Genomic DNA, 27461 nt, shown 5'->3' with positions numbered 1-27461 from the left:
TAGCATAATACATATGTAATAACACAAGGGTGTTGCGTATACTGCGTGGCATTTTATTAAATCTTTATTTCTCTTCAGAAAAAAATGTGCTAAACGATACACTATGAGATGAGCTGTAACCGTCCCTGAGAGAAAAACGGCTTAGGAGGAGAAAGACCTTGTTTCTGAAAAAAATAAAATAAATAAATAAATAAATGAATAAATATAATATAATATATATATATATATATATATATATATGACAATCTCAAGGAGGTGGAATTTTGATCCTATTCTAATTGAATTGTCCACATACCAGATCCATATTTCAGAGTAAAGAGGAATGTTGATACTTCAAAGAAGAAGAAGGGGGGAAATCAATGTGCTTGGGAACCACCTCCATCTGAACTACACATATTTGCACAAGTAAATGATTCATTTATTTCTTGAAATGCATGAATTGCCACATTCAGTCTATATGATCTATAATACTATTGGATACATCGATTATGTCTCCAGTTTCTTATTTAAAACTACATTCAAACCGAGAGCAATAGCCATGGTGGCACAGTGATATGTAGGTGGCTAGTGAGTGGGCGCATGAAATCATTTGAATGGCGAGGAAGGAATATGAATGATGAACGAGGTAAACATGGTTACCTTGACAAGTTTACAGACAGATTCAATTAGTCATAACTCCTTAGCTGAGAGACATCCCCCCAAAAATACTTATTGTTTCAACAAGGAAAGACATGGGTGCTGTAAAGGGTAAGCAATTAACACACCACCTCTCAATCAATGAATCAATACACTCATAGAAAAAATGATGCTATCTAGAACGAAAAAGGGTTCTTGGGCTGTCCCAATAGGAGAACCCTTTCCACAGAGGGTTCTACCTTGAACCAAAAAGGGTTCTGCCTGAAACCAAAACAGGTTCTCCCAGAACATTTTTGGAACACTTTTTTTCTAAGATTGTACTTAGCCAAATCTCACAATTCAACATAGGCGTTGGGGGCAAAATAACTTCCATATAAATACATAGTGACATCCCTGTCACTACATTTAATGTCAACAAGCACATGCAATGAGATAATCTATGTTCAAATGTGTCCATCCATAATGCTATCTAGATTGCACCACACAATACACATTCTCTCACTTCCTTACCCTCTGCTCTTTCTCCCCTCCCATCTGCTGAATAGTTTGCCGCGCTTTCTCCTTGATGCCGCTACTTTCACCATTCTATCTGTCCTCTCCTTATTCTCCCTGTTGGTTACAACTACGTAGTTTGATGGACTGTTAAATGGCCAGCAGACATGTGAGATTTGCTTCCGGGTTCCAAGATTAGGTTGTATTACAGCACATGTTCATTTGTGTAGTAATAGTACTGTGTTAAACTATGAAATTACAATAACTGAATTAAAACCTTTAGCCTTAGAAATCCACACCCCACTTTCATCACAAAATCATTCCTGAAATGTGGCAAAGGTCGCAAAGTTCAAGGGGGCTGAATACTTTCTCAAGGCACTGTATTATCTCAGTTTCTGTGCCCCTGGCAAAGAACACTTTATGTAGCCAGAAAAAAAGTGATGCGTCACATTAAGCTCACTGGACTGATGGGTGGATCTCTGGGAAAGATGACTGTGTGACACGACAAGATGATTCATGAAGTTAAAGGAATCTGGATAGGAATTGAAAGTGTGATTGACAAGGTTTGGGAATACCTGCCAAAATGTGCCCTCCCTGTCCTGAATGATTTGTTCACAGTGCAGCAGTGGCAGTGGTACTCCTTGTATATACAGTAGCTTCATTCTTGTGTGTTTTATTCCTCATTAAAAAATATATGTATTATATTTTATTTATTTATTTTCTATACTTTTCCCCCTATCATCCCTACCCTAATTGGATTAAACTAACGGGCAACAATACTTCTACTGCTACTTACAGCAAATTTTCCCTTTAATTTATCTCTGCATCATTGAGGAAGTGCTTGTAAGTAGGCATTTCACTATAACATCTACACCTCTTGTATATGGCCCATGTAACAAATACAATTTGATTTGTTTTGAACAATACTCAGAGTCAATATTCACATCATAAGAAGGAATTCCTCTCGACCACACCCACAGGAGTTTGAGGTGGGGGAAGATGTATTCGAGGGTTCGTATTCAAGCTCGGAAGCAAAATAGAATCCATCGTTCTATATTGGGGGAAGAGGTTTTATCAACAACTCTGCTGGACTGTGGTCGACACGGATGATGGTTCTAATGGTATGGGTGGGGATGATGACAGTCATGGACCTGGATGGGCTGGTGAGAAGGAAAAGGAATGTCCCTGCTGTAAGTGCTGCTGACAGCAGTGGCACTTCTAGTGTTGAGAACGTGAAGAGGGTGAAGATAGTGAAAATCAAAAGTAACGATGTGTCAGAGTGGAAAGTTGCAATTGTATTTGATGTGACCACGGGGTCTCATCAACACCTTATTCAATTAACCAATGCCGTTAAGAAAGAGATAAGTGTAGAAAGAGGCTAGAGTGCCTCTTTGCTTGAAGATATCCCTCTCGTGGTGTGGGGGCTGTGCTTTGGCAAAGTGGGTGGGGTTATATCCTTCCTGTTTGGCCCTGTCTGGGGGTGTCCTCGGATGGGGCCACAGTGTCTCCTGACCCCTCCTGTCTCAGCCTCCAGTATTTATGCTGCAGTAGTTTATGTGTCGGGGGCTAGGGTCAGTTTGTTATATCTGGAGTACTTCTTCTGTCCTATTCGGTGTCCTGTGTGAATCTAAGTGGGCGTTCTCTAATTCTCTCCTTCTCTCTCTCGGAGGACCTGAGCCCTAGGACCATGCCGCAGGACTACCTGACATGATGACTCCTTGCTGTCCCCAGTCCACCTGGCCGTGCTGCTGCTCCAGTTTCAACTGTTCTGCCTTATTATTATTCGACCATGCTGGTCATTTATGGACATTTGAACATCTTGGCCATGTTCTGTTATAATCTCCACCCGGCACAGCCAGAAGAGGACTGGCCACCCCACATAGCCTGGTTCCTCTCTAGGTTTTGGCCTTTCTAGGGAGTTTTTCCTAGCCACCGTGCTTCTACACCTGCATTGCTTGCTGTTTGGGGTTTTAGGCTGGGTTTCTGTACAGCACTTTGAGATATCAGCTGATGTACGAAGGGCTATATAAATACATTTGATTTGATTTGATTTGACAATTGAGTACTATTTCCACCACTGGTCCCAGCACATTTGGGTGTGGAAGGGAATGAAATTGTTGACCAGTTAGCAAAAAGAGCTTTGAAATTAAACATGATTGATATTAATGTTCCACTGGGTAGAGGTGAGGCCAAATATAAGATCAAAGCCATTTTGATAGATGTGTGGAAGAAAAGATGGGACTCTGAGCCCTCCAAATAAAGGTTGTTGGATCAAGATTCAAACTCGTCATTACGTCTGGTTGGCAAGCATGTGAATGGTTTGTGTCTGGAGTGTATGGTCAATGAAACGGTGGAGGATGTGTTGTTATATTGTTGTAAGTATTTTAAAGGGAAGGAAAGATGGGGGGGGGGTCAATGAGATTGGATGGGGTTGGGGGGGTTTGAAAGGGATTTTGGGGAGGATCTATTAGAAGTTAGTACAGCTCTTTTTTTATTTTCTCAGAAGTACCGAGTTTGGTAGGAGGATTTAGAAATGTTGTAAACCGTGAATGACCACACACTACAACACAGTAGGTAGCGGCATGCAGCTTTAACGTTTATTTGCGGACCGCCATTATGTGATAGAAGAAGACCACGCCCACAAATTAGGGAAAACAAACATTCTTTCCCATTGATCCCCATTGTAAAAGAGACAACTTCGTAATCTATTTTTAGTTACACAGAAATAAGAAAGCATGCCAAAAAGCTGCTGTATTGTTCAAACTGCATGTAACTAGGTCAAACATTCCAACCTAAGGTTCACAATGCACCCATGGAGGGAATTAGAGCCTGCGAGAAGAGCCCTGTGGCTTTTGGCTATACGATGTGGGAGTGTGGGAATTGTTGGGACTCAGTGTTCAAGAAGGCTACACATAGCTGTGTGTGTGGAAAACATTTCATCACAGGAAAGACTTTTAATTAACTTGTTTAGTATAGTCTGTTTGTAACTCCACTAAGTACTTGTAGCTGTATAGTTTGTGTTGTTGGTCTTGCCTAGCTTAATGGCTAGCACTCATTCTCTCAGGTGGCTTCGAGCGCCTTCATGAAAAGGGGCATACGGGTAGCCATACAATATTACTTTTTTCTTAGTAGTGTGAACACTTGGGAGCAGGCGATGTTGAAAAGTAATCTTTACACATGTTGTACTTTTCTTAAATTGAGTTTTGTAATTAACCAAAACAAGCAGACAACTAAAAAATAAAGTATTTGAAAAAGGTCACATTTCTGCAGTGATCCAATGGGGTAACCGAGGTAACCAGAGGGGGCCATACCATTCTCTAATAAAGACTGTGGGACTATCGATGATGACGGTGATGACAGCGTCCTCTGCTGGAGACACGTTACTGTAACTCAACAGATCACTTCCCATGTTTGTTTTGTATTTTTATATAAAATAGTCTTCACTCTTAATAGTTATTATCTAAATTGTTTCTCATAATATAGGTATATCATCTGGAAGGGGAAGATTGCAATGTTACCAGCCGAGATATGGTGCATTCAAAATAGACAAATTACACATATTCTCCTTGCGTAATGATATTGGGCATTCATGCATTTACGTTATTAGAAAATGGCAAGATAAGATATTACAGTAATTGTATCTAAACTATACATGCTGGAAATATGAGGAAAATGTATAACAAAGGCAAATGACATCAATCAGTGATTTATGAGAACATAAATTATACACTTAAATCAGCCGTACATTATCATCATTTTGGTCAGCTGATCCCACACATGTTGCTGGAACTGCCAGACCTGTTTCCCGCCTTGTTGCCTCGGCAACAAGCCTTGCAGAATACAGATGAAGAGGCTGTCGAGGGTCTGACACCGATAAAGAGCACACTGCTCCGTGGAGGAAAAGACAAACCGTGTTACATCTTTACAGGTAGCAAGGACTGTGTGTGTGGGAATGAGAGAGTGTGTGTATGTGTGTGTTTATGTATGAGTGAGAGGGAGCAAGGGTGCGAGAGAACAACAATGAGAGAGATAGAGAGGTTACAAGGCTAATGGGTTCAATGAATTATGTGTAATTGCTCAATTTGTTACAAAATTGGCTTATTAATTCAATGTACTATGAAGCTAGCTATATTATTACCATAATGTTATAGGATGTTCTCTTATGTAATACATTACGGATTCTGGAGGGTCTCATTGTCATCATGGTATGTCTCATAAGATTCCTCTGATAAGAAAAAAAAGTGCTGTGTTTAGACGATCAGAATTGGGCTGCCCGTCTAAATGCAGCCAAGTAAGAAATTCTCTACTGAGGGTTGTCTGAGAACAGTCTCAGAAATGGCCATTAGATAGATGTTCTCTGTCAAGATAATTAAGAATAGTTTGGTCATTTTGTAACCAGTAATTAGACTTATTATCCCTGCCCCTGTCGATCACTGAAGGATTTGCTTTAGGAGGTCATAAAGGCAGTAGTGATCTCCACACTCTTGGAAAAACATTCTACCTTTCATAAAGGATTCTACGGCTTGTCCCTGTAGAACCCTTTCCAGGTGGAACCTGTTCACCCAACAGAGAACGCTTTAAGAACCCGTACTTCCATAGAGAAACCTTCTCTGATGAGAAAGGTTATATGTAGGACTCTTGTCCCTGTAAAAAAAAAAATGTTAAATACAATGATGACATTTGACATACAGGTGAGGGATAAAGTATATTGAAAGCAGGTGATTCCACACAGGTGTGGTTCCTGAGTTAATTAAGCAATTAAAAACCCATCATTACTTAGGATCAGGTATAAAAATGCTGGGCAGGCCATTATTTTGGCTACCATGGCTATGCCCCCATAGGATGACAATGCCCCCATTCACAGGGCACTGAATAGTTTGTTGCGCAATCAAACGATGTAAGCCATATGCTATGCCCTATATTGGTCACCAGATCTCAACCCAATTGAAAAAAATTCTGGTGCGACGCCTGAGACAGCGTTTTCCACCAATATCAACAAAACCCCAAATTATGTCATTTCTTGTGGAAGAACGGTGTGGCATCCCTCCAATACAGTTCCAGATACTTGTAGAATCTACCGAATGCCAAGGCGTGTTGAAGCGGTTCTGGCTCGTGTTGGCCCAACAGCCTATTAAGATGCATTATGTTGGGGGGGGGTCCTTTATTTTGGCAGTTACAGTACCTTGTTAATGTGTTGTTCATGAATCTGTTCAACATTTTTTAATATTTATTAAATGCATATGATTACTGTGCCCTGACCGAGATGGTAACATGAACTCAGTCGTGCTTCACAAATGCATAGCTTTTCCTCAGTTGCAGGTGTTGCTTATTGCACTCCAATTAAGTATGCACTCTAGGAGGAATAAATACCTTCATTAATTAAAACGGGTTACACACCTACATGGATAGGCCTCGCTGAAATAATGATGTTTAAATGATGAAACATGTTTTGCACATAATTAGAAATAATGGAGGTGTAGCTTTTGAGTTGTTTGCTCAAGTGTAATGGCAACCCCAAATGCTTTCCCTGATATGAAAACGGAATGATGAGGTACAAAATAAAGAACATTGATTACTTATAGACGCAACTAGGGAACAGGCTTGGCACATGCCTGAAAATGACACTCCCAAACTTTCATATTTCTCCCCACTTCGATTTTCAGGTGAAATCATGAAACGATAAATCCATACAGAAACATCTTCTGTATAATTTAACTCTTCTCTCCTCCAGTCTTATGTAATTCCGCAGATGAATCATACACATGTGAATCAACCTCTACGGAATCGGTGTCCACCCACCCCCCCCCCCAAACTTCAAAGTGTTTCCTTTCAAATGGTATCAATAATATGCATATCCTGGCTTCAGGTCCTGAGCTACAGGCAGTTAGATTTGGGTGTCATTTTAGGCAAAACGTTTTTTTTAAAAGGGTCCAATCCTTAATAGGAGTCTATTGACGCACCTACGAGTCAATCGAATTAACATTTTTAAAAAATCCATCAAAATTGGACTTTTAGAGGTTTGAGAATAACCTAAATATATGAACAACAAGGGAAAGTGTATGGATGTGTGTGAACTTATTAGGTGTCCAAGAACTGTAGGTTCCCTAGCCCTCTCTTGACCTTGAATCAATCTAGGAATATTCCCTAAGCCATGGGTCTCCAACCTTTTCTAGCAATTAAACATGTTGCGAGCTACTCATATAGCTTTGAAATAGGACCATTCTTTTCTTCTCCTCTACCCTGCAACTCTTCCCTGTATGTGTATTTTGTGTATTTTCTGTCAATATACCTGACAAAATAATGGTTAATAAACAGCTCTAATGGGGCCCCATAAAATTGCCTTTTGTATTTTTCCTGGTTTTAGATTTTCACTCTATTTTCAATTATTCATAGAGAAACAACAAAAATTGATGTTCTGAGCCCATATCAGCACTTAAATCACATCAGAAGACCATTTGAGGTGTGAAAACTCCCATTTAGATTTAAGTGTAGTTTCCCTTTAATTACTCATTAAGCAAGAAAGAAACGTGTCTGTCTGGTGATGTTTCTGCTGTTAAGCCTGCTGCTGCAGCATGTCATAGCAGAGTTTGCAATGGCCACACAATTGGGACAAATAATCCTAATATCTTTCAGGTAAGTCTATTTGCAGTTAACATCATTTTTGGGGAAAGTCTTTCTGGTCTACCCACAAGACTGTTATCATTAGCATAACAGGCTACATACAGAGTGATGTGTGCACCAAAACAGACAGACATCCATATTGCTGGAAATTAATTGGCAGATATTGTTTTACGTTTGGCTTTTTAAACCAATATTGTCAATAGTGGCTAACCAGGGACGGGATAATGTCAATGTGGCTTTGATTGGATAGTAGCCGGGAGCTTTATGTTTGACAGTTTTTGATGGAACACAATTTTTTTTAATGTCCTTTTAGAATTGCTTGGATAGCTACTCATAGGTGGGCTGCGAGCTTCTGTTATAGCATGCGATCTACCGGTGTGAGACCCCCATACTTTAAGTTTTTTTTTTTTGTTACTACTTTACTATTTGACAACTTTTTACTTTTACTCCACTACATTTCTAAAGAAAATAATGTACTTTTTACTCCATACATTTTCCCTGACACACAAAAGTACTCGTTACATTTTGAATGCTTAGAAGGACAGGAAAATTGTCTAATTCACCGACTTATCAAGAGAACATCCCTGGTCATCCCTACTGCTTCTGATCTGGCAGACTCACTAAACACAAATGCTTTGTTTGTAAATTGTGTCTGAGTGTTGAACTGTGCCCCTGGCTATCTGTAAAATAAAATAAAAACTAGAAAATCATCTGGTTTGCTTAATACAAGTCATTTTAATTATTTACACTTTTACTTTTGATACTTAAGTACATTTAAATACTTTGACTTACTCTAGTAGTATTTTACTGGGTGACTTTTACTTGAGTCACTTTCTTTGAAGGTATCTTTTACTTAAGTATGAAAATTGGGTACTTTTTCCACCATTGGAGACCCCTGCCCTGGTCACTTCAGGGGTCACAAACTATCAAAATACATCTGAGTTTCTATTGTCTATTTCACCTGAAGTTTTACATTTTTCTAAGAGAACAATGCACGATTCTCCTTTTTTAGGTTAGACAGCAAGACATTACCGAGAAAATTCTGACTGTATAAAATCTTGATAAGACTTCATAATGACCACTCACACATTATTTTAATATTCTGGTGTAACATCATTAAATGTCAGCAAGGGGGCATAACACTAAACATATTTAAAGCAGGACAGACTAGTGTACTGACCTAAATGATATGCCTTTTTATGTACCAGGGGGAGGAGCGAGGAGGATGTGTGTTGATATTGGCAAAGGTAGGAAACAAGGTAGGATTCCAATAATTTCAAGTAAATGAAATATAACCCTTGATGATGAAACATATAACGTCTTACCATAACCCCCCAAAAATAAATGGACTACATGACCAGTCAAAACTGTTCTGGGTCAAGAAATAAAATGCCAAGACTGTACTCAGACACAATACTCCGCTAATTGAGAAATGTTCTCATTTCACTCCCGTTTGGGGTTGTTGTCAAGTTGCTTACACATCATTGACTGCTGTGACATGCTAACCAGGGAGATGTGAGTAAAATTGGGATAGCAGCAGCAGGTTATAACAAGCATGAGTCAGAGCCCCTCAGCTTATTGTCTGGCACTTGTCAATGACAAGCCCTCAGCCAAACATCTATGAAGTCATTTTTCTTAATTATGCTTTAATTGCTTTGTGAAATTACCTCTCAAGTCGAGCACCAACAAACTGTTCATGTTATTTACAGGCAATATATTATTAAATGAAGGCCAGGGCTGTCACTGCAGTTACTAACATTTTAGCCATAAGGGTTAGGAAGTCCAAAAACAGAGAGAACTGAACTGGATGGTTGATGTTTTTTTACCTGAGCAAGGGGTGAGGTTTGAGGACCATGACTGAAGTTGTACTAATATGGATGCCATTAAACATTTATACCAAGAGACTCACAGATTCTCTTTTGTGCACCACAGTAAGCCTTTTTACCAAATAGGGTGAAGACATGTGGCTGGGAAAATGACAGCCTAATGACTGACCACATAACATATTAATTACTTTAACATTATAGAAAGAGAAGATCAAGAAACCAGACCCATCAATGTCACATTATGCACTCAGTTTATTTGGCTGAGAGTGATGTCACTTCCTCTCAGAAGGCCCAGAATGGGCACCTGCACTATGTCACAATTTTATCATGTTCGTCTTGCATAGCCAATTGCAATGGTAATCTCTTGACTACAAAACACACAACGTCAGTATTTTGTACAAAGACATTCGGTTATTGTTGTGAGTATGTACAGTCAGGAGGAGTTCACCATTTTGTCTAAGGGTTAACCTCTTGGAAAGAAGTAACAATGCCTTTTTTTATTCCACCTACGTGTATGCCATCCCAATCCCTCTCGCAGTTTTATTCCTCGCCTGGGCTTGGTTCTGGAGGCAGTCCAAGGAGCATTTATGGATATTTGCTCACATAACTGCTTGCACAATGAAAAAAAAATATCTCCAGTTATTCTCAGAGACAAAGACTTACATTGCTAAGTCAATTACAAATCTGATTCTCTTCCAGTGGCAGTAGATAGGACTAGGCTGATCTAGGTCTGTGAAATCATCCCTAACACAGAAAACAAAGTCAAAGCTCAGCATCGGAGTCCAGTATGACAGACATGTTCAAATTGGTGGAGGAAGCCTATTGTGATTTCCAAGCTGAAATGATGCTTGCCACATAAGAACACAAACCACACGAGTCTTTTGTGTAAAACACAATTACACTGAAAAGTAAATCGCACATATTATTGACTTGAAAGTACATTGCTTTTATAACTAGCTTATGTCCCATCAATTGATCTACTGACCTTCGGGACCATGTCTGAGAACATCTTTAGGGGCAACATTTATTCAACCATTGGGCTTAAGCAGTGGACAGATTAGGCCTGGGTTTGCTGTGAGTTAACACATCATATCCACAGGTCTTCTTCTAAGCAGTCTCATTTAGTTATTCAAGACGTAGACCAAACATTCTGAGGGCCTGTACGAATACAAGTGATGTCGATGTGTTCCTTTATTGGGCCTGCATAATGACCTCCCTCCCCCTCTGCTGTACTGTGGCTGAGCACCCAGGGGGATGCTTTTGTATTAGACGTAACCAGTCAACCACATCCTCTACAAGAGCTCTCTGCGTATATACACTAGACTCGCTACACTTGTTTCGCTGCTCCCACACAGCAACCAGGAGCTCTTTAGGTAAGACTCAACTTTCATTAGCCGGCCGCAGACCTGACTGTATGTTTTGTTTTACTCCATGTGTAACTCTGTGTCGTTGTATGTGTCGAACTGCTTTGCTTTATCTTGGCCAGGTCGCAATTGTAAATGAGAACTTGTTCTCAACTTGCCTACCTGGTTAAATAAAGGTGAAATAAAAACAAATAAACTCTAGCCTGAAATTATTTCAACAAGCAAGGCGAACTGCCCGTGACACCTGATCAATCACTAGGCAAGGTGTGTTATTGAGAGAAAATACTGGGGAAAAGAACACAAAATGCATCAAAACACACCATTCCACCGGTTGCAAACAAGTTCCTTAAAGAGTGTGTGTGTTGTACGTGGATGTGTGATTGTGTGTGTTGTACGTGGATGTGTGATTGTGTGTGTTGTACGTGGATGTGTGATTGTGTGTGTGTGTGTGTGTGTGTGTGTGTGTGTGTGTGTGTGATTGTGTGTGTGTGTGTGTGTGTAGTTGGGAGTGCAGAATCAATTTCACACGAGTGCATCAAGGAGACGAGGCTGAGGCAGACATATTGAGCTGTCTATCAGCCTCTCTGTTTTGAGCCCCATCTGCAGGAACTTAATGCACTATTATGTCAACAGTGACTGAGGGGCCAACTATGTAAGACCTGTCTGGGTGATAATAGCCATTAGCAGGAAACCAGGCATTAGGAAAGTCACTAACCATGCCTCTGCAGATGACATCACCTCAGCTGATAACGAGAGCGGAGCTGTCCTCAGGGAGACAGCAGTATACTTTTACTATAAGAGAGGTTGCATAGATGCCATGGACATAGCACATTTAGGACTGAGAAATGTGGAACTTTGTACCTTATCAGTGGAAAGCTATCCAAAGTTGGTTATAGGACCCTAAAGACCCTCAGCACTCAAGGCTAATGCACTAGGAAACGCCCAGAGAGAATTGCATAGTCACTATACACGTTCCTCCCGATCTCTCAAGTCCCTAACCAACATAACTTGTGGTCTCTGATGGACTCATAGTTGCATTCTACACCAATGTAACAAATGATGATATGGGGAATGACCCTTCCTCTGACCTCATGATGGACAATAACAGGTACCGTACATGAAAGGCCCATGAAAACCCTCAATCAGGCCCCCACAGCTGCAAAGAAATTAACATCCCTGAACTCAGAGGAAATGTTCCCAAGACAAAGGGTTTCACCAGATTCCTACAATATATTCCTTTGTGAGTTATCAATATTCTTATTTTATGTTTAATGAATACATTAATACACTGTTCCAGAAACAGACTACGTAAAAGGAAAACACATCATTTCATAGTTGAACATTCAACCAAAGACTCCCTAGAATGTTGTTGGAGGGAATGTACTCAGAATATTGAACTAATAGGGCTTAGAGGAACCTTATCCCCTGGAAATGTTGTTTGTAGGGTACTGAGCAAAGTAGGCCAGCATGTATGGTAACCTCATTCTACTCTTGTTAACAAAGCTTGGTCGAGGTTTGCTGTACAGGCTTGGGAGTGGAAAGTAGATTTGAGTGGACAAAATGGATCTACATCTGATACCAGAACAAATGACAACATACCCAGATATCTACCGGTGTTTATCAGTAAGGGAGAAAATACACCCCAAATCTGCTTGTCAATGCATCTCTGTTCTTCTTGACACCTTGTGACTTGTAGTGTGTCCGGCTCACCCTCGGCGATAGTGACTCCTAATCCTGTGTCATTGTAACAACGCCTGCTAAGACTAGAGGGATCTATTAGCCGTTTTCGCTAAGATCAGTAATTACTGTATTTTGCGTCAGTGACGGTACTTACTAACATTAAAACTAACCAATCCATCAAACCGTTACTGTATTGCATATTGGATATGGCCACTCAGGGTATGGCCTAGTTGTGATTTGTTTGATTCAGACATATTTGGAATGGTTTTGTTACCATGCACATTCTCAGAAGAAAAATGAAACAAACAGATGTTCTGAGATTAGTATTCCTAGGTGTAATTATTTAAGGCTCTTGTCCAGCATGTCTGGTTTCCTTATCATGTCATCTTTCGTTTCTCCAGAGCTCTGATAGGATTCAAGAGAACCCATTGTTGTTATCCCGTCACTATACAGTGTGTAGAAAATGATTCCCAAGATCACCCCTAGAGGAGCTAGAAACTAGATTTGGCCTCGAAATTTGGCCTCCATAGTGTCTTTGGACAAGTAAACCACCCAGTAGACCATGTTGAAGGCTCCGAAGGACACTGGGAACAGGATGCGAGCGTACTTATCGATTTTACTGGTCCCGCCCATACCGGTGGTGGTCGGCTGGGAGCATGGAGACTGCTTGGGCTCATTTTTACCCATCAGTTGAATGTGCTCCAGTCTAGGTCCTAGGAGGTCCTGGAGGGAGGAGTCAGCAGTGGGCTGGCTCTGATTGGCTGGTATTGTCGGGGTGGTGGGTGGAGCCGGGGGCGTGTTCTTGACGGACAGGGTGGTGAAGGAGGTGTTCGGTTGGCTGGCAGGGCCGGGGCTGGAGTGGGGTAGGATGATGGTGTCCCCAGTCGACCCCGTGGATGAAGACGATTGGCCAGACTGGGGTTGTCTCCTGGTTACCCCTGTAGCTGCTGTGCTGTTTGACTCAGCTTTCTGGATGTCTTGCTGGGACATATAGTTCATCCGTTTGCGAAGGTTCCCATTGGTATCAGGGTTATGCTGTGGAGGAGGAACAATAAGCAAGAAACCCATATTGCAGTGAACTGTGCAACAACAAGAGCACACACCTTGAAGAGGAGACATTTGACTGAAATTAGACATTCACTTAATTCTTTGTGGTAAGGTAAAATATGACAATGGTATTGTGCTGATAAATATGAACTATATAGACCTCTCCGTGCTAGAGGACTATCAGGATAAAACAGCCAGAAACCTCCCATTCTAAACCTGGCCTATGGGCCTGAATATGACTGGCTTACTTTAGTCTGTATGGTAGAATAACCCAGCTCAAAGACATTATTTGGGTAGGCTTTCGGTAATTTCACACAAACTTATGTCACAAGCACTGTTCCATGGGGTGGTGTGGCAGTACAGTAAAACATCAAAAGAGCTCATCTCCTGAGAGCAATCGTAGTATTTCAACCCCAGTAGAGGGCGCTGCTGCACTCTAACCACAGCCTCACCAGTGATAACTCCCCCACTGACTCCCAATGGAATGTTTCTAAACAGCTAACCATATGGCCTCCTGTCTGAGAGATTTGAGTCGGAGAACTGTGGATTCAAAGCTAAGTTTGACAACACTATGGCTGGAAGGTAAGGTTTAGAAAAATCTGCGCGACATCAATATACGCCACAGGTCCTAATGCAGAGCAGATTTCCCCACTGGGGCCACGGCTCTCTAGGAAAAGAGGCATCTGAAACCTATAGACACACACACACACACACGTGCCCCGGCTGCGTTGCCGTGGCAACCTGCTAATCCATTGATGTGCCGTTGTCACAAAACTGCATTCAGGCGAGATTATTCCACACGAGGATTTGAGATCCACAGAGAAACTAAGTAGTCTTCGGGCCACACAGGGGGAATGTATGGCTGTTTTCTGGTGGGTTTCAGCCATCAATCAACAGTTGGACTGTGACGCAAGAAATGTAGCACCGCACAATGTAATGCCCTCAAATATAGGATTGTGTTCTTACTACAGTAGGCCTGTGTTTCTGATAGATCACATGTATGGAGTAATGAATTCAATAAAAACATGTTTGGTCAAACCCCATTACACACGCTTTAGGCATGCATATGCTTTCAAGAGAACAGATTGTAAAATGCTGAACAACATGTTTGCGTCACATTGCAACTATAGGTCAATTATTATTATTATTACTATTTAACATGTTACCCATTCTATAATGCATGTCTTCAAAACACGTGTATCTTAAAATGCTGGAGAGTCTTTTTTAATCACAAGAAAGCAAGCACATGTAGGACATTCAGAGCATATTTAGAATTTTTAGGGATAATATTGCTAAGCCTCTGCGCTGGATTACAAATGGCGTGCATTGATCTAAGCAGACAGCTGTACTCTAAACAGGCCAAACTTAATGTGTGTTCACCATTTACTATTCTTATTTGGCCTTCAGGAAGTGAATCGTCATCATGCTTCTCGCTCATGCTATCATGGAGAGGGAGAGAAAGAGAGAGAGAGAGCGGTACAGAGAAAGAGGAGTACAGAGAAAGAGGGGTACAGAGAAAGAGGGGTACAGAGAAAGAGGTGTACAGAGAAAGAGGGGTACAGAGAAAGAGGTGTACAGAGAAAGAGGTGTACAGAGAAAGAGGTGTACAGAGAAAGAGGTGTACAGAGAAAGAGGGGTACAGAGAAAGAGGTGTACAGAGAAAGAGGTGTACAGAGAAAGAGGGGTACAGAGAAAGAGGGGTACAGAGAAAGAGGTGTACAGAGAAAGAGGAGTACAGAGAAAGAGGGGTACAGAGAAAGAGGGGTACAAAGAAAGAGGGGTACAGAGAAAGAGGTGTACAGAGAAAGAGGTGTACAGAGAAAGAGGTGTACAGAGAAAGAGGGGTACAGAGAAAGAGGGGTACAGAGAAAGAGGTGTACAGAGAAAGAGGTGTACAGAGAAAGAGGTGTACAGAGAAAGAGGTGTACAGAGAAAGAGGTGTACAGAGAAAGAGGTGTACAGAGAAAGAGGTGTACAGAGAAAGAGGTGTACAGAGAAAGAGGTGTACAGAGAAAGAGGTGTACAGAGAAAGAGGTGTACAGAGAAAGAGGTGTACAGAGAAAGAGGTGTACAGAGAAAGAGGTGTACAGAGAAAGAGGGGTACAAAGAAAGAGCGGTACAGAGAAAGAGCGGTACAGAGAAAGAGGTGTACAGAGAAAGAGCGGTACAGAGAAAGAGGGGTACAGAGAAAGAGGTGTACAGAGAAAGAGGTGTACAGAGAAAGAGGTGTACAAAGAAAGAGCGGTACAGAGAAAGAGGTGTACAAAGAAAGAGCGGTACAGAGAAAGAGGTGTACAAAGAAAGAGCGGTACAGAGAAAGAGCGGTACAGAGAAAGAGGGGTACAAAGAAAGAGCGGTACAGAGAAAGAGGGGGGGGGCCGAGATACTTCAAACTATCAATGATAAAGTAACTTTCAGTGATAGTATTGTCTGACATTTCCAATGCATTTCTTTGAATGGGTGATCATGTGATTAATGAAATGCCAGTCATTGTAAACGCTTCTTTAATTCTCATCTGTCACAAAAGAGTCTTTAAATAAAAGCAAATCGGAAAGTTTGTAAAACATGGCCTTTCAATATCGCTGATATTTTAGACTTGAATTGAATCTCCATTTGAAAGGGAGTGTACACGTCAGTCTCTGAAGGGTAAAGGGAATGAAAACAAGTCTTAAGTCTCACCTGCAGAACTTCCTCCATATCCTTCACTTTCACTGGGGTTGTTTGGGGGGCCGGTGGGCATTTTGCCGGCTTCCTTTTCAGTCTCTCCATCTCTGCGTTGGTAAAGTAGTTGACGGCAGCAAACTCGATGAGGGCGGAGAAGACAAAGGCAAAACACACGGCAATAAACCAGTCCATGGCTGTGGCATAGGAGACCTTGGGGAGGGAGTGGCGCGCGCTGATGCTCAACGTGGTCATGGTCAAGACTGTGGTGATGCCTGAAAATGAGAAAAAGTTGAACCTTGGCTGTAGTCAAAATAATACAAGTTACATCAACACACTAAAATAATAAAACTAAAACAGAAGGCCTAACCATCCTCTATATCAGAATTACTCAAACCTTTCCTCAGGGACCCCCAGCTGTTCAATGTATTGAACTAGCACACCTGATTCAACTGATCAACTAATCATCAATCACATAACTAATTGAATCAGGTGTGCTAGTTCAGGTCTACAACTTCTTAGAAAATCTATGAAAATGATTTAGAAAATTCAGCACACAAATCAATGCATGACAGCCTTAATGCTAAATATGAAAAACAGGAAACAGAATGTTTGTGACACTAGAATGACCTGTAAACCTCCAATCGATGACCTATTGACCTTTGCTTCCAATGCGTTCCCTCTTAATGAGATTGCCCTAGTGACCCCGTAGCATACCTACTTTCCCTCCTCTCTAATTCCTTTTTAAACAATAACCAATCCGACCTGCACCAAGGATCATACCATTACAATAACTGGGGAGTTACAATAAACTTGTAGGTCACATGTCCTTGGGATTATTAGCAAATAGCTATAAATGTGATTTAGTGAAAATCACCTTTATGTTAGAGATATGACACAATATGTAACGCCAGGCCACCTGCTCTGACGTGACTCGCAGCATAATTATGTGTCTAAACTCAGCCGACCACCGGATGATTCTGTAATGTATGATTCCGAGGACGAAATATCCAGAGGTAGATATTAGCTTTAATATTAGGATATTCGTTCATATTCACATCTTTCATTGGGTTAATTGGCGAGATCAGAGGCACAATCCTTCTTGATACCGATTAACGAGGTGTGACTGATTTTAATCAGATGAGCTATTACAATCCAATTTTTGAATAATGCCTGTTTCTATTGGAATACATGCATTTTCATTCCTTATCTTGTGACACATTGTTAAGATTAGAACGCATTGCTTTGGAGTTGCTTGGATTAGCACAGAATGGGTCTCATTGCTTTAAAATTGCTTGGATTAGGACAGAATGGGCCTCATTGATTTAAGGTTGCTTGGATTAGGACAGAATGGGTCTCATTGCTATAAAATTTATTGGATTAGGACAGAATGGATCTCATTGCTTTAATGAAGGTTGCTTGGATTGGAACAGAATGGTTAACATGACCAGTGCATGTTCAAGAGGCGGAGCCAGTTTCATTAGCCTGGTCCCAGATCTCATTGTGCTGTTTTGCCAACCCCTATGGCCTTTGTCATGCCAGACATTGATTGGACAAACATATCTGAGACCAGGCTAGTTTTATATAACGTCAATGTCAAATTCCAACATCACCAGACAATAACACCTTGAGCCTCCAGGGGGAGCTTTGCTAATCATCCCTCAAGTCAATGTCTTTTTTCCCTCCCAAACATAGTCCTACAACCATTATATGTGCCAGGCTTGGAGTCACAGAGTCAGAAAATGGAACGTTATATCGTGGGAAGAGGAGAGAAGGGAAGAAAATGCCAGTCAGCCTGTGCGTTAGTGCACACTCCCACACACACGCGAGAGACGAAAGAGTACTGTAACAGCCCCACAGCCCGGGGGATTGGCCAATGCAACAATATTTATGTTCCCACGACACCCTCCTGTCACATATTGGACAGTTTCATTAGCTTGCCACTGAGACGGGAGGGGACTGAGGGGATGCATTGGGGCGTTGTGTGAATCAATGTGGCGGTGGAATAACACACACTGGCCTCTACAGCTGCTGAGATACGAGTAGAACCCATTGAGTCAGCGATATGTGTCCCTGAAAGAAAGTCAGTGGGCTAAATGAATAGGCCCACAGATGAAACAGATGCAGTAACCAACATCATGTGGAGTAGCATGTAAGTGTCAAAAGTGGGTGCTCATAAAGAAATGCATATTTCCATCAACACATGCAAGAGCAAAAAGCAATTACCTTCTCATGACATTAAACCTACTGTATTTTCAACTACCAACCCCACTGGATCAGCCAAAACAGTACTTTTCCCAAACAAAATATCCTCCAATTATTTTACAGTGGTGCCCATGAAAGTCACACATCCTCATAGACACCCATATAACAAACACCCCAGTAATCATCCATATAACCAACACCCCTGCAATCACCCACATAACCAACACCCCTGCAATCACCCACATAACCAACACACCAGTAATCACCCATATAAACAACACACCATCAATCACCCATATAAACAACACCCCAGCAATCACCCATATAAACAACACCCCAGCAATCACCCATAAAACCAACACCCCAGCAATCACCCATAAAACCAACACCCCAGCAATCACCCATAAAACCAACACCCCAGCAATCATCCATAAAACCAACACCCCAATAATCACCCATGTAAACAACACCCCAGCAATCACTCATAAAACCAACACCCCAGTAATCACCCATGTAAACAACACCCCAGCAATCACCCATAAAACCAACACCCCAGTAATCACCCATAAAACCAACACCCCAGTAATCACCCATAAAACCAACACCCCAGTAATCACCCATAAAACCAACACCCCAGTAATCACCATGTAAACAACATCCCAGCAATCACCCATAAAACCAACACCCCAGTAATCACCCATAAAACCAACACCCCAGCAATCATCCATAAAACCAACACCCCAGTAATCACCCATGTAAACAACACCCCAGCAATCACCCATAAAACCAACACCCCAGAAATCATCCATAAAACCAACACCCCAGTAATCACCCATGTAAACAACACCCCAGCAATCATCCATAAAACCAACACCCCAGTAATCACCCATATAACCAACATCCCAGCAATCAATATTGAAGAAATAGAAGAAGCTAGCAGGAGGACAACAGTACACCTCAGAAACCACTGACCTTACATTACTCAGCCACGTGCACTAGATTTCTTCTACACTAAAAGGACCCTATCCTACATAGCTAATCCTCTACAACCAGGCATGGAATTGAAGGATTTTGGGCACTGGCCAGCCAGGCTAGTAGACAGCAATTTTTACTAGCCCGTGTCCAAAATCTGTGCTATGGGATATTTCAAAAGAGAAAAATGTTACTAGCTGACAGGCTAGTTTGGCTCATTTTCTATTAGTCCCGTCTAAAAAGTACTAGTCACAAGCTAGCTAAAATTCTATCCATGTCTCACTAAAAAAAATTCCAGGAGAGGTTAATTAAGTGCTAAAGTTAATTTCAGTTCAGCAAACTAAATGGGCATGAAAAATAATAAGACTGAAGACTATAATACAAGAAATGGATACTCAATTATGCAATACAGAAATGCAGATTTACACAGAGCACTTGTAAAAGTCGGATTACGCAACAAAGGGAAAGGTGGTGTGGAATTGATAGGAGACCAGGCAAACAGACAGAGGATATGTGATGAACATCTGGTAAAGTACAGTAATTCCATGAAAGGTGCACAAGGTTCCCAGCTTAAAGGTGTACTCTTTCATTTCTGACTCCACCCACCGTGGGGAACGAACACTTCTGTTTCTATACAAGTGGGCATATTGGCAAATGCAACTGCCAATTTGATGGATAACAAAAATAGAAGTATAACACACATTTAATTAATCGTAGACCTTAATAGATGTGTGAGAGGCTAAAGACAGAACGTCGGATGCTCTGGCTACACAGCTAGAAAAAATGGAGACAGAGACGGCACAGAAGAGGCACTTCCCTCTTCACATTTGCATCTTCTCTGCCTCTCAACAGACGTATTCTACAGAATGGCGGGATTTGTGAGTAATACTTACCGAAGACTGTTCGAGCCGGGACCGATTCTTTATTTATCCAGAAGGACACTTGGGAGAGAATTACTGTCATGATGCAGGGGATATATGTCTGAATCATGAAGTAGCCCATTTTCCGCTTCAAGTGGAAGTGCACTGTCATCACCACGTATTCACCTGGCGGATAGCCATAGATATCACAGTTGATTAGTTCATGACTGGCATGAGACAATGAGCAAGAGGACAGGAAATAATGGACTTCTGGTAGCATGGAGTTTTTATTGTGTCTTCTCTGTTCTCTGAGGTAAATGGTGTCAAACAGTTATTTGGACAAAGCCATTGTAGAGAAAACATTCCAAACTGAAGTAAGAACTGATGAAGAAATGTAAATGATTATTAACAAAGAATGGCATCACTATCATCAGAGTTGGGGATATCTACTATATCTAACCAATGGTAAGTAGCTTTTCACCAGCCCATCATCAGAGTTGTGGATATCTACTATATCTAACCAATGGTAAGTAGCTTTTCACCAGCCCATCATCAGAGTTGTGGATATCTACTATATCTAACCAATGGTAAGTAGCTTTTCACCAGCCCATCATCAGAGTTGGGGATATCTACTATATCTAACCAATGGTAAGTAGCTTTTCACCAGCCCATCATCAGAGTTGGGGATATCTACTATATCTAACCAATGGTAAGTAGCTTTTCACCAGCCCATCATTAGAGTTGTGGATATCTACTATATCTAACCAATGGTAAGTAGCTTTTCACCAGCCCATCATTAGAGTTGGGGATATCTACTATATCTAACCAATGGGAAGCAGCTTTTCACCAGCCCATCATACCTGTGATTGACTTGACCTCTTCACTACTGACAGTGTGGCCAATGAGATCGTACTGCACTAGGCTGGAGGATTCTGGGGGAACCTCCACTGAATACTGTGGTCCTTTGGTCCAGGTATAGATCATCTCTGTTTTAGGGTATGCATCTGAGGGTGGAGAAGGAAAAGATTTGGATTAAACTCTCAAGAGGGGGGGGGGGGGGTTGAGGCCAATTCTAAATTGTAGAGTGAGACAGAGAGAGAGGAGAGGATTTATTATAGGATAGAGAGAATGTCACGTTTAAGTTTATGAAAGAATGACTACTGTAAGCCGGTGACATCCTCTTCATAACTCTAAACTCTGAGAACATGAGAAATGTTTCTATCTCCCCCATTTAGTCAGGTGATCACAATGCATTTGAAAGAGACATATTGACGTGAAAAGTCCAGTCACACTTGATCTGCACTTCACTCACTGACTTAATACATGCAAATGTTGAAGATTACCTCAAATGGTACACTCTCTGGATTTTCAGATATCTTTTCCTCATAATTTGATGGAAAATGAGTAGTACAATAGCAATAGCAATGAGTTGTCTTTTAAACAAACTACCTGGTCTCACGAGCTCTTTGGTACAATGTTTTTGAATATCCAACGTTGCAAAGATGTTGCAAAAACAGTGAAATGTGACATGAGAGTTCCTATAAGACAGGGCTGAAAGAAAAACGAGAACACAGGCTTGGGTTTATGTTAGGGTCTGTCTCCGGCTACGCATGCCCCCTTACGTTGTTCTCATTTGCCGTTTCCCACAGGGGACTCGAAGTCGGCAGGACACCAACTGCGCCGGGAAAATGGGCCAGCTGGGGCGTGTTGTGGAGCGGAAAGCTGCGCGGCGCTCCGACACACACCAGCTCTGGAGAGAACCGGAATAGGTCTGAGCTAACCAGGGGCGAGGAGAGGGATTCTGACCTTTACACCATCGGGTCCAACATCTACTTCCCTGACTCTGGGCCAGGATGGGAGGATGGGATGGGAAGGTACTATCTTAAACCAAGAGTAATGTGACAGAATGATAACAGAGGAATCTATTTTGTCCTCTACCTCTACAATGTCACAATTGCTGATAACAGATTGGGGGAGGATTGGGAAGTGCATGGGAAAACCATCCTTCATTCCTCCTCCTTTCTTTAGTTTCCCCCTCAGCAGATGTTATCTTAAATCACTACTGTTTTCTGACAAGAAAGAAGGCTCATTGGAGAGATTCTTTCATCGAAGATAAGTCACTGATGACCTCTCATTATGAATAATAGTGCTGATTTTGGGTTTCTTTGTTCTGTTTTTGGTACAAAAAGAATGTAATGTATTATTAGCATTTTAGTCAGAAAAGTAATTACTTCTCACTCTGGGAATATGTCTGAAATCCTCAAATATGACAAGAAAGAATTTGACAATTCATATGGTAATGGTATTACAATAGAATGGTATATTCTTCTAACCCAATTAGTCAACTTCATTTATGTGACGAACTGGGACAGATTTAGTGCATTGAAGTATAAATAGTTTTTTTTAAACATTGCATACTAAATAAATTGAGACAAAGGACAAATGAGTTTACTATGAAAGCATGTAAGCACGTAAACAGTGTCAGGTTTAAGATCTACTAAGAAACAGTACAGGTGGATTTGCTTTGGGTTGTATGCCAATAAATGCACAGTGTTCCGAAGTATGCATGTCATCAGAACAAGGACTAAGAACCACTTCATCAAGTCACTCCTGATACAGTATTAGAATAGACGTACAGTGTCATATCATACTTACAGCTTCCAAACTTGAGAGGGCATGCATGTCCATCCATGGGGAAGTCAACCAGCTTCATCGGACACTCTGCGCTGATAGTCAACCTTTTGGGGACACATACACCCAAACATATTAGAACCAATGGGAGTTGGAGAGAGTTGGGACCCGTCTAAACATAGCTCAAACATGCATCATATCTATACAGTGGAGCCCTACTTTTATGATGGATACTGTAGGTAGGCTGAATAGCACTTAGCATTGTAACACTGGCATGCTGGGTAATGTAAGCATCAGGGTGTAAAGCATTTTGGCAAATGTATTACCTCATGGTGTAAAGAATGGTGCCGTTCTTCATAATGCGGAATAGCCTGTTGGGGGCAGTCATGTTGTGGGCCACAGACTTCTTGCCATTCCTGAAGAAGGTGTCTGGAGTCCACACGTTGGAGACCATCATGTTGTTGAGGCGGAGGATCTCGATAGGCCCCTCATACCTCAGCCTCCTGTCCATCCATGTCTGTCTGAAGAACACGTCCATGGTGTACTCCTGAGGAAGCAAAAGACAGAAATTGGCAAATGTCAGACATAAACAGTTATGTTTGGGACTTCATTCTTATATGAAACGATAAGTGCATGGTCAGTCAAACTTATTTTCGGGTACTCATCTGTTTCAAATTCTTGATTTGGTACATACCATTTCAACATCAGAGACAGGCCCGAAACTTGTCACATAAATGTCTGTTTTCACCTCTGTCACTGGACCTATTGAGAGAACAATTTAATCAGTTTCACAATCCCTAGAATACCTAGGCATATCCCATTACAGCCCCAATAGACCTTAGACTAGTAGTTCTGGTTTGCTAGTCCACCCTTTAAGCATCAACCCTCATTTGACCTGTATTCACCTGTAGGCCTGGAATAATATGTAAAACATGAAACCCCAGAAACAGCCGAACATGGGCCAAACGTTGGGTTGGTAGTGCTGTGTGGATGTGTGCCAAAACGATTAACCCAAATAGCTGGCAATGCCCTGTATGCAATAGCCTATAGCTTATGACTAGCTAACAACCTGCACCAGTTTCTAAGCATGCATATAATGGAATGCAAAATAGCTAAATAGGTTTAAAACATAAACCTCTGGGACAAGCCGATCAGTATCTAACCTATGCTATGCACACTTGAAGGGTGAGTCCTGAAGTTTACGGGCCCTGAGTTGGAATAATTTTTAGGCTTGAGTTGAAGAGCGTAGTTTAAGGTATTTTCAAGCACAACGACATGCATGTCAGATGTCATTGCTGTAGGCCTAATGAACGATAAAGAGGTTACTTCTCGTTAAATGCATAGTCTTTAAACGTGCGTCTGATACTCTGAGCTCGTGGAGGATTTGACAGACACAAAAAGTACATCTGCACTCTTTCTACTTAAATTGTGCATTAAGCGGCTTTTTCCTCAGCGATTACATAACTAAACTCGCTTAAACATTTGAAGGTAGCATACCGTTTTCAGTCGCACATAAGAGTCAAAGCAGTGAATATAAGAAAGTGTTAATTCAATTCATGATGACCAGCTTTTGAAACATGGAATGTCGTTGTACATCTGTGGGAGGTAGTGCTCGTAACTCAGTAGAGCAACATGTTTCACTTGAAACAGTATTGAACAGCTCTGGTTGATAAATGCAATGCAATTTTGATCGCAACCTCATACCCTATCTAAACTATTCAATAGCATTGGCACAATAGTGATAATAATTTTCGACCGTCTCTGAGAAACATAGAAACTCATTCAACAGCCGAAAACGGTCACTGCTTCAGATAGGTACCTACCACCAAATCCAGGTCGCAGTCTGTTGTCATACCCGTCCAGTAGTCGGTCTAAAATGCGTGTGAAATTCTCGGGATATAGTCTTTCATCCTTTTTTATCGTTCCAGATATTCTCTTTACACTGAAAAACGACACAAATAATCAAAATAGTTTGTTATCGTGAAAGACAGCAGCTTCCCCGATACCCAGGCTATGGATGACAAAATTGGGAGTCACAACCATATGACACAGTTAGAGCACTTTTGGATTTCAGCACCTAGAGTCTTCAGGACCATGGACAGCGGCACCAGAGCAGCTCGCGCCAATCTAACAGGAGAAATCAGCCCCCCAGATCATGTATTTTAGAAACTCACCAAGCAGTCAGGCAGAAAAGGTAGAAGAGAGTCGAAATATAACTAGGGTACATCGCAGTCACCATCTCCTTCTTGGCAGAAACCATCGTTGCATGCCATACTTTAAGCCTCTTCACATCTCCCTTAGGCAAATGTCTTGTCCCAAGGAAAGATTAAAGCCAGAGAGACAGAGAGAGCGGAACGGCACAAAAGCAACTCCAGCAGCATATCCCGTTATCTCTCTCTTGCCAGGGAAAAAAGCCCGTGCCAGCGGAGCATCTGAACGCGCGCACCTTTCAGGCTGTCGCTCGATGACTTAACCAAACACCTTCTTCTCTCAGTTGTTGGCATCCATCCACCAGTCCAGTATGTATGCTCTCCCCCAGTCTCACACCATCGTTTGACTTGAGAGATGAATAGAATAGACGTGCACGGTGCACTGTTCTGCGCTGAAATTTTGTATGGCAAAATTGTGTTGTGCGTCTGCCGCACAATAAATCCAGTGGTGAGACCAACAGCTTTCAAATCAGGATGTGACTGCTTGTATTTAGTTACACCCTCGCCCCAAAGCTATGGTGACAAAATTGCTGTTAAACGTTTTAATTTAGAGTGGACCATATGCTAAGCCATATACGCTGAGAAAAAACCCAAATATGACTGTGTGCGTGTGTGTATGTCAAATATTCAGTTTTCCGTGCAATATCAAAATTTTCTGCATCAGTCCACCACTTCACCTTATCTAAAGCAATTGATGAGACTCAAAGAGTCATGTTGCTTGTGGAAGACTGCATTCTAGATTCAAATGGGTCAGTCTCGGTGCAATATGCAATCACACACACACACGTGCACGCACGCACGCACACACACACACACACACACAGGTAGAGTAAAGGAACTGGGACAAGCCGCATGCTGCTTCACAGACCTGAGATAGGAACTTCAGAGAGACAGTGTATATGTGTGTGTGTGTCCTAAATCTTAACAGGTAGAGGAAACACGTGCGTGTGTGTGTGTGCGTGCGTGCGTGCCCAGGTCCGTGTGTGTGTTTGTGCCCAGGTCACTGTGTGTGTGTGTGTGTGTGTGTCTGTGTGTGTGTGTGCGTGTGTGTGTGTGTGCCCAGGTCACTGTGTGTGTGTCTGTGCCCCTCTGAGCCTATGCCCCTGAAGGTGGGGTGCGGATAAAATCCCTGCTCTGCAACCAGACAGAAAATAACTGTCTAGGCTCTTACACAGTACTGGCTTTAACAGAGGAGAAGCTAATTAGAACTCTGTTTGTTGGGAGTCTGAACAATGTGCTGGCAACACAGGAGGTTGATTTGGAGCTGGAAATGTGCACACAATGAACAGTCAGAGTGAACCTGATACAGTATGCATCCCAAATGGTACCCTATTCTCTACACAGTGCACTTATTTTAGTCTAGTCAAAAGTAGTGCACTTTATAGGGAAAGTAGTGCACCACATAAAGAATAGGGTGCCATTTAGGATGCAGCCCTGGAATCATGTGGCAACAGCAGTTCCCTATGTTCTACCCACAACCCTCCCACATACCTTAGTCCACCCACAACACACTGAAGCATCGCTGCTTTCTTTGTGGGGGATGAGTAATGCACATGCTCTTTATGGGGAGGGCTTTGTTCCAACTATAACACCTTATGTATGTTATTCAATTAGAATATGTATGTTTCACATGAGGACTCTGGGTATGTACAGAAAATAATTGGACATATATGTAACAGTATTCATAAATGTATGCAATGGAATGTCTTAAAAGTGTTTTAGTAAAAATACATGTAAAGCTTTTTATGCTATCTTGACCTTTCATAGTCTAACCTGACCTCTGTCTTAGAGAGGACAACATGTATTGTAGCCTTCAAATAAGGGATGTTGTTTTAGTCTTAATTAAGATAATAATGTGCTGCTTTACAACGAGGACAGGACGGTGATGGGAAAAATCAACATATTTTACTCTGTGTGTGTGTGTGTGTGTGTGTGTGTGTGTGTGTGTGTGTGTGTGTGTGTGTGTGTGTGTGTTTGGTAGTCCACGTCCCAGGACTCCTTGAAACAGGTTATCTTGCTCTGTAAGATATATACCCTGCAGCAAGTTTACTGCTATGATAACCTAGTTTCTCACCTGTGTGTGTGTGTGTGTGCGCGTGCCCATGTGTGCGAATAAATGTTTGAGTGTGAGCATGTGTACAGTACGTGCAGGCGTGTGTGTAGGTTTGTGTGTGGTGTGCGAGTGGCTATAAGACTGAGTTTGTGTGTGTGTACATCCATGCTGAAATACGCTGGTTTAAAACCTAAATACCAGAA

At 41.7% G+C, this 27461-nt stretch overlaps 1 protein-coding gene across 1 annotated transcript; it reads right to left on the bottom strand.

The window, feature by feature from the left end:
- Positions 1–8203: 8203 nt before the first annotated feature.
- LOC135526474 (gamma-aminobutyric acid receptor subunit alpha-6-like) lies at positions 8204–25379 on the bottom strand. Its single transcript, XM_064954872.1, has 9 exons — positions 25170–25379; positions 24819–24937; positions 23690–23757; positions 23322–23542; positions 23020–23102; positions 21225–21368; positions 20398–20550; positions 16346–16602; positions 8204–13654 (listed from the first exon to the last, which is right to left on the bottom strand). Exons 1-9 carry the CDS (start codon positions 25253–25255, stop codon positions 13118–13120), a joined length of 1668 nt encoding a protein of 555 aa, XP_064810944.1. The 5' UTR covers positions 25256–25379; the 3' UTR covers positions 8204–13117.
- Between the last annotated feature and the right edge of the window lie 2082 nt (positions 25380–27461).

Source organism: Oncorhynchus masou, chromosome 32 (assembly GCF_036934945.1).
Source record: "Oncorhynchus masou masou isolate Uvic2021 chromosome 32, UVic_Omas_1.1, whole genome shotgun sequence".
Taxonomy (NCBI): Eukaryota; Metazoa; Chordata; class Actinopteri; order Salmoniformes; family Salmonidae; genus Oncorhynchus; species Oncorhynchus masou.
The sequence above is the reverse complement of the archived record's forward strand: the minus strand, read 5'-3'. Positions and strand labels throughout refer to the sequence as shown.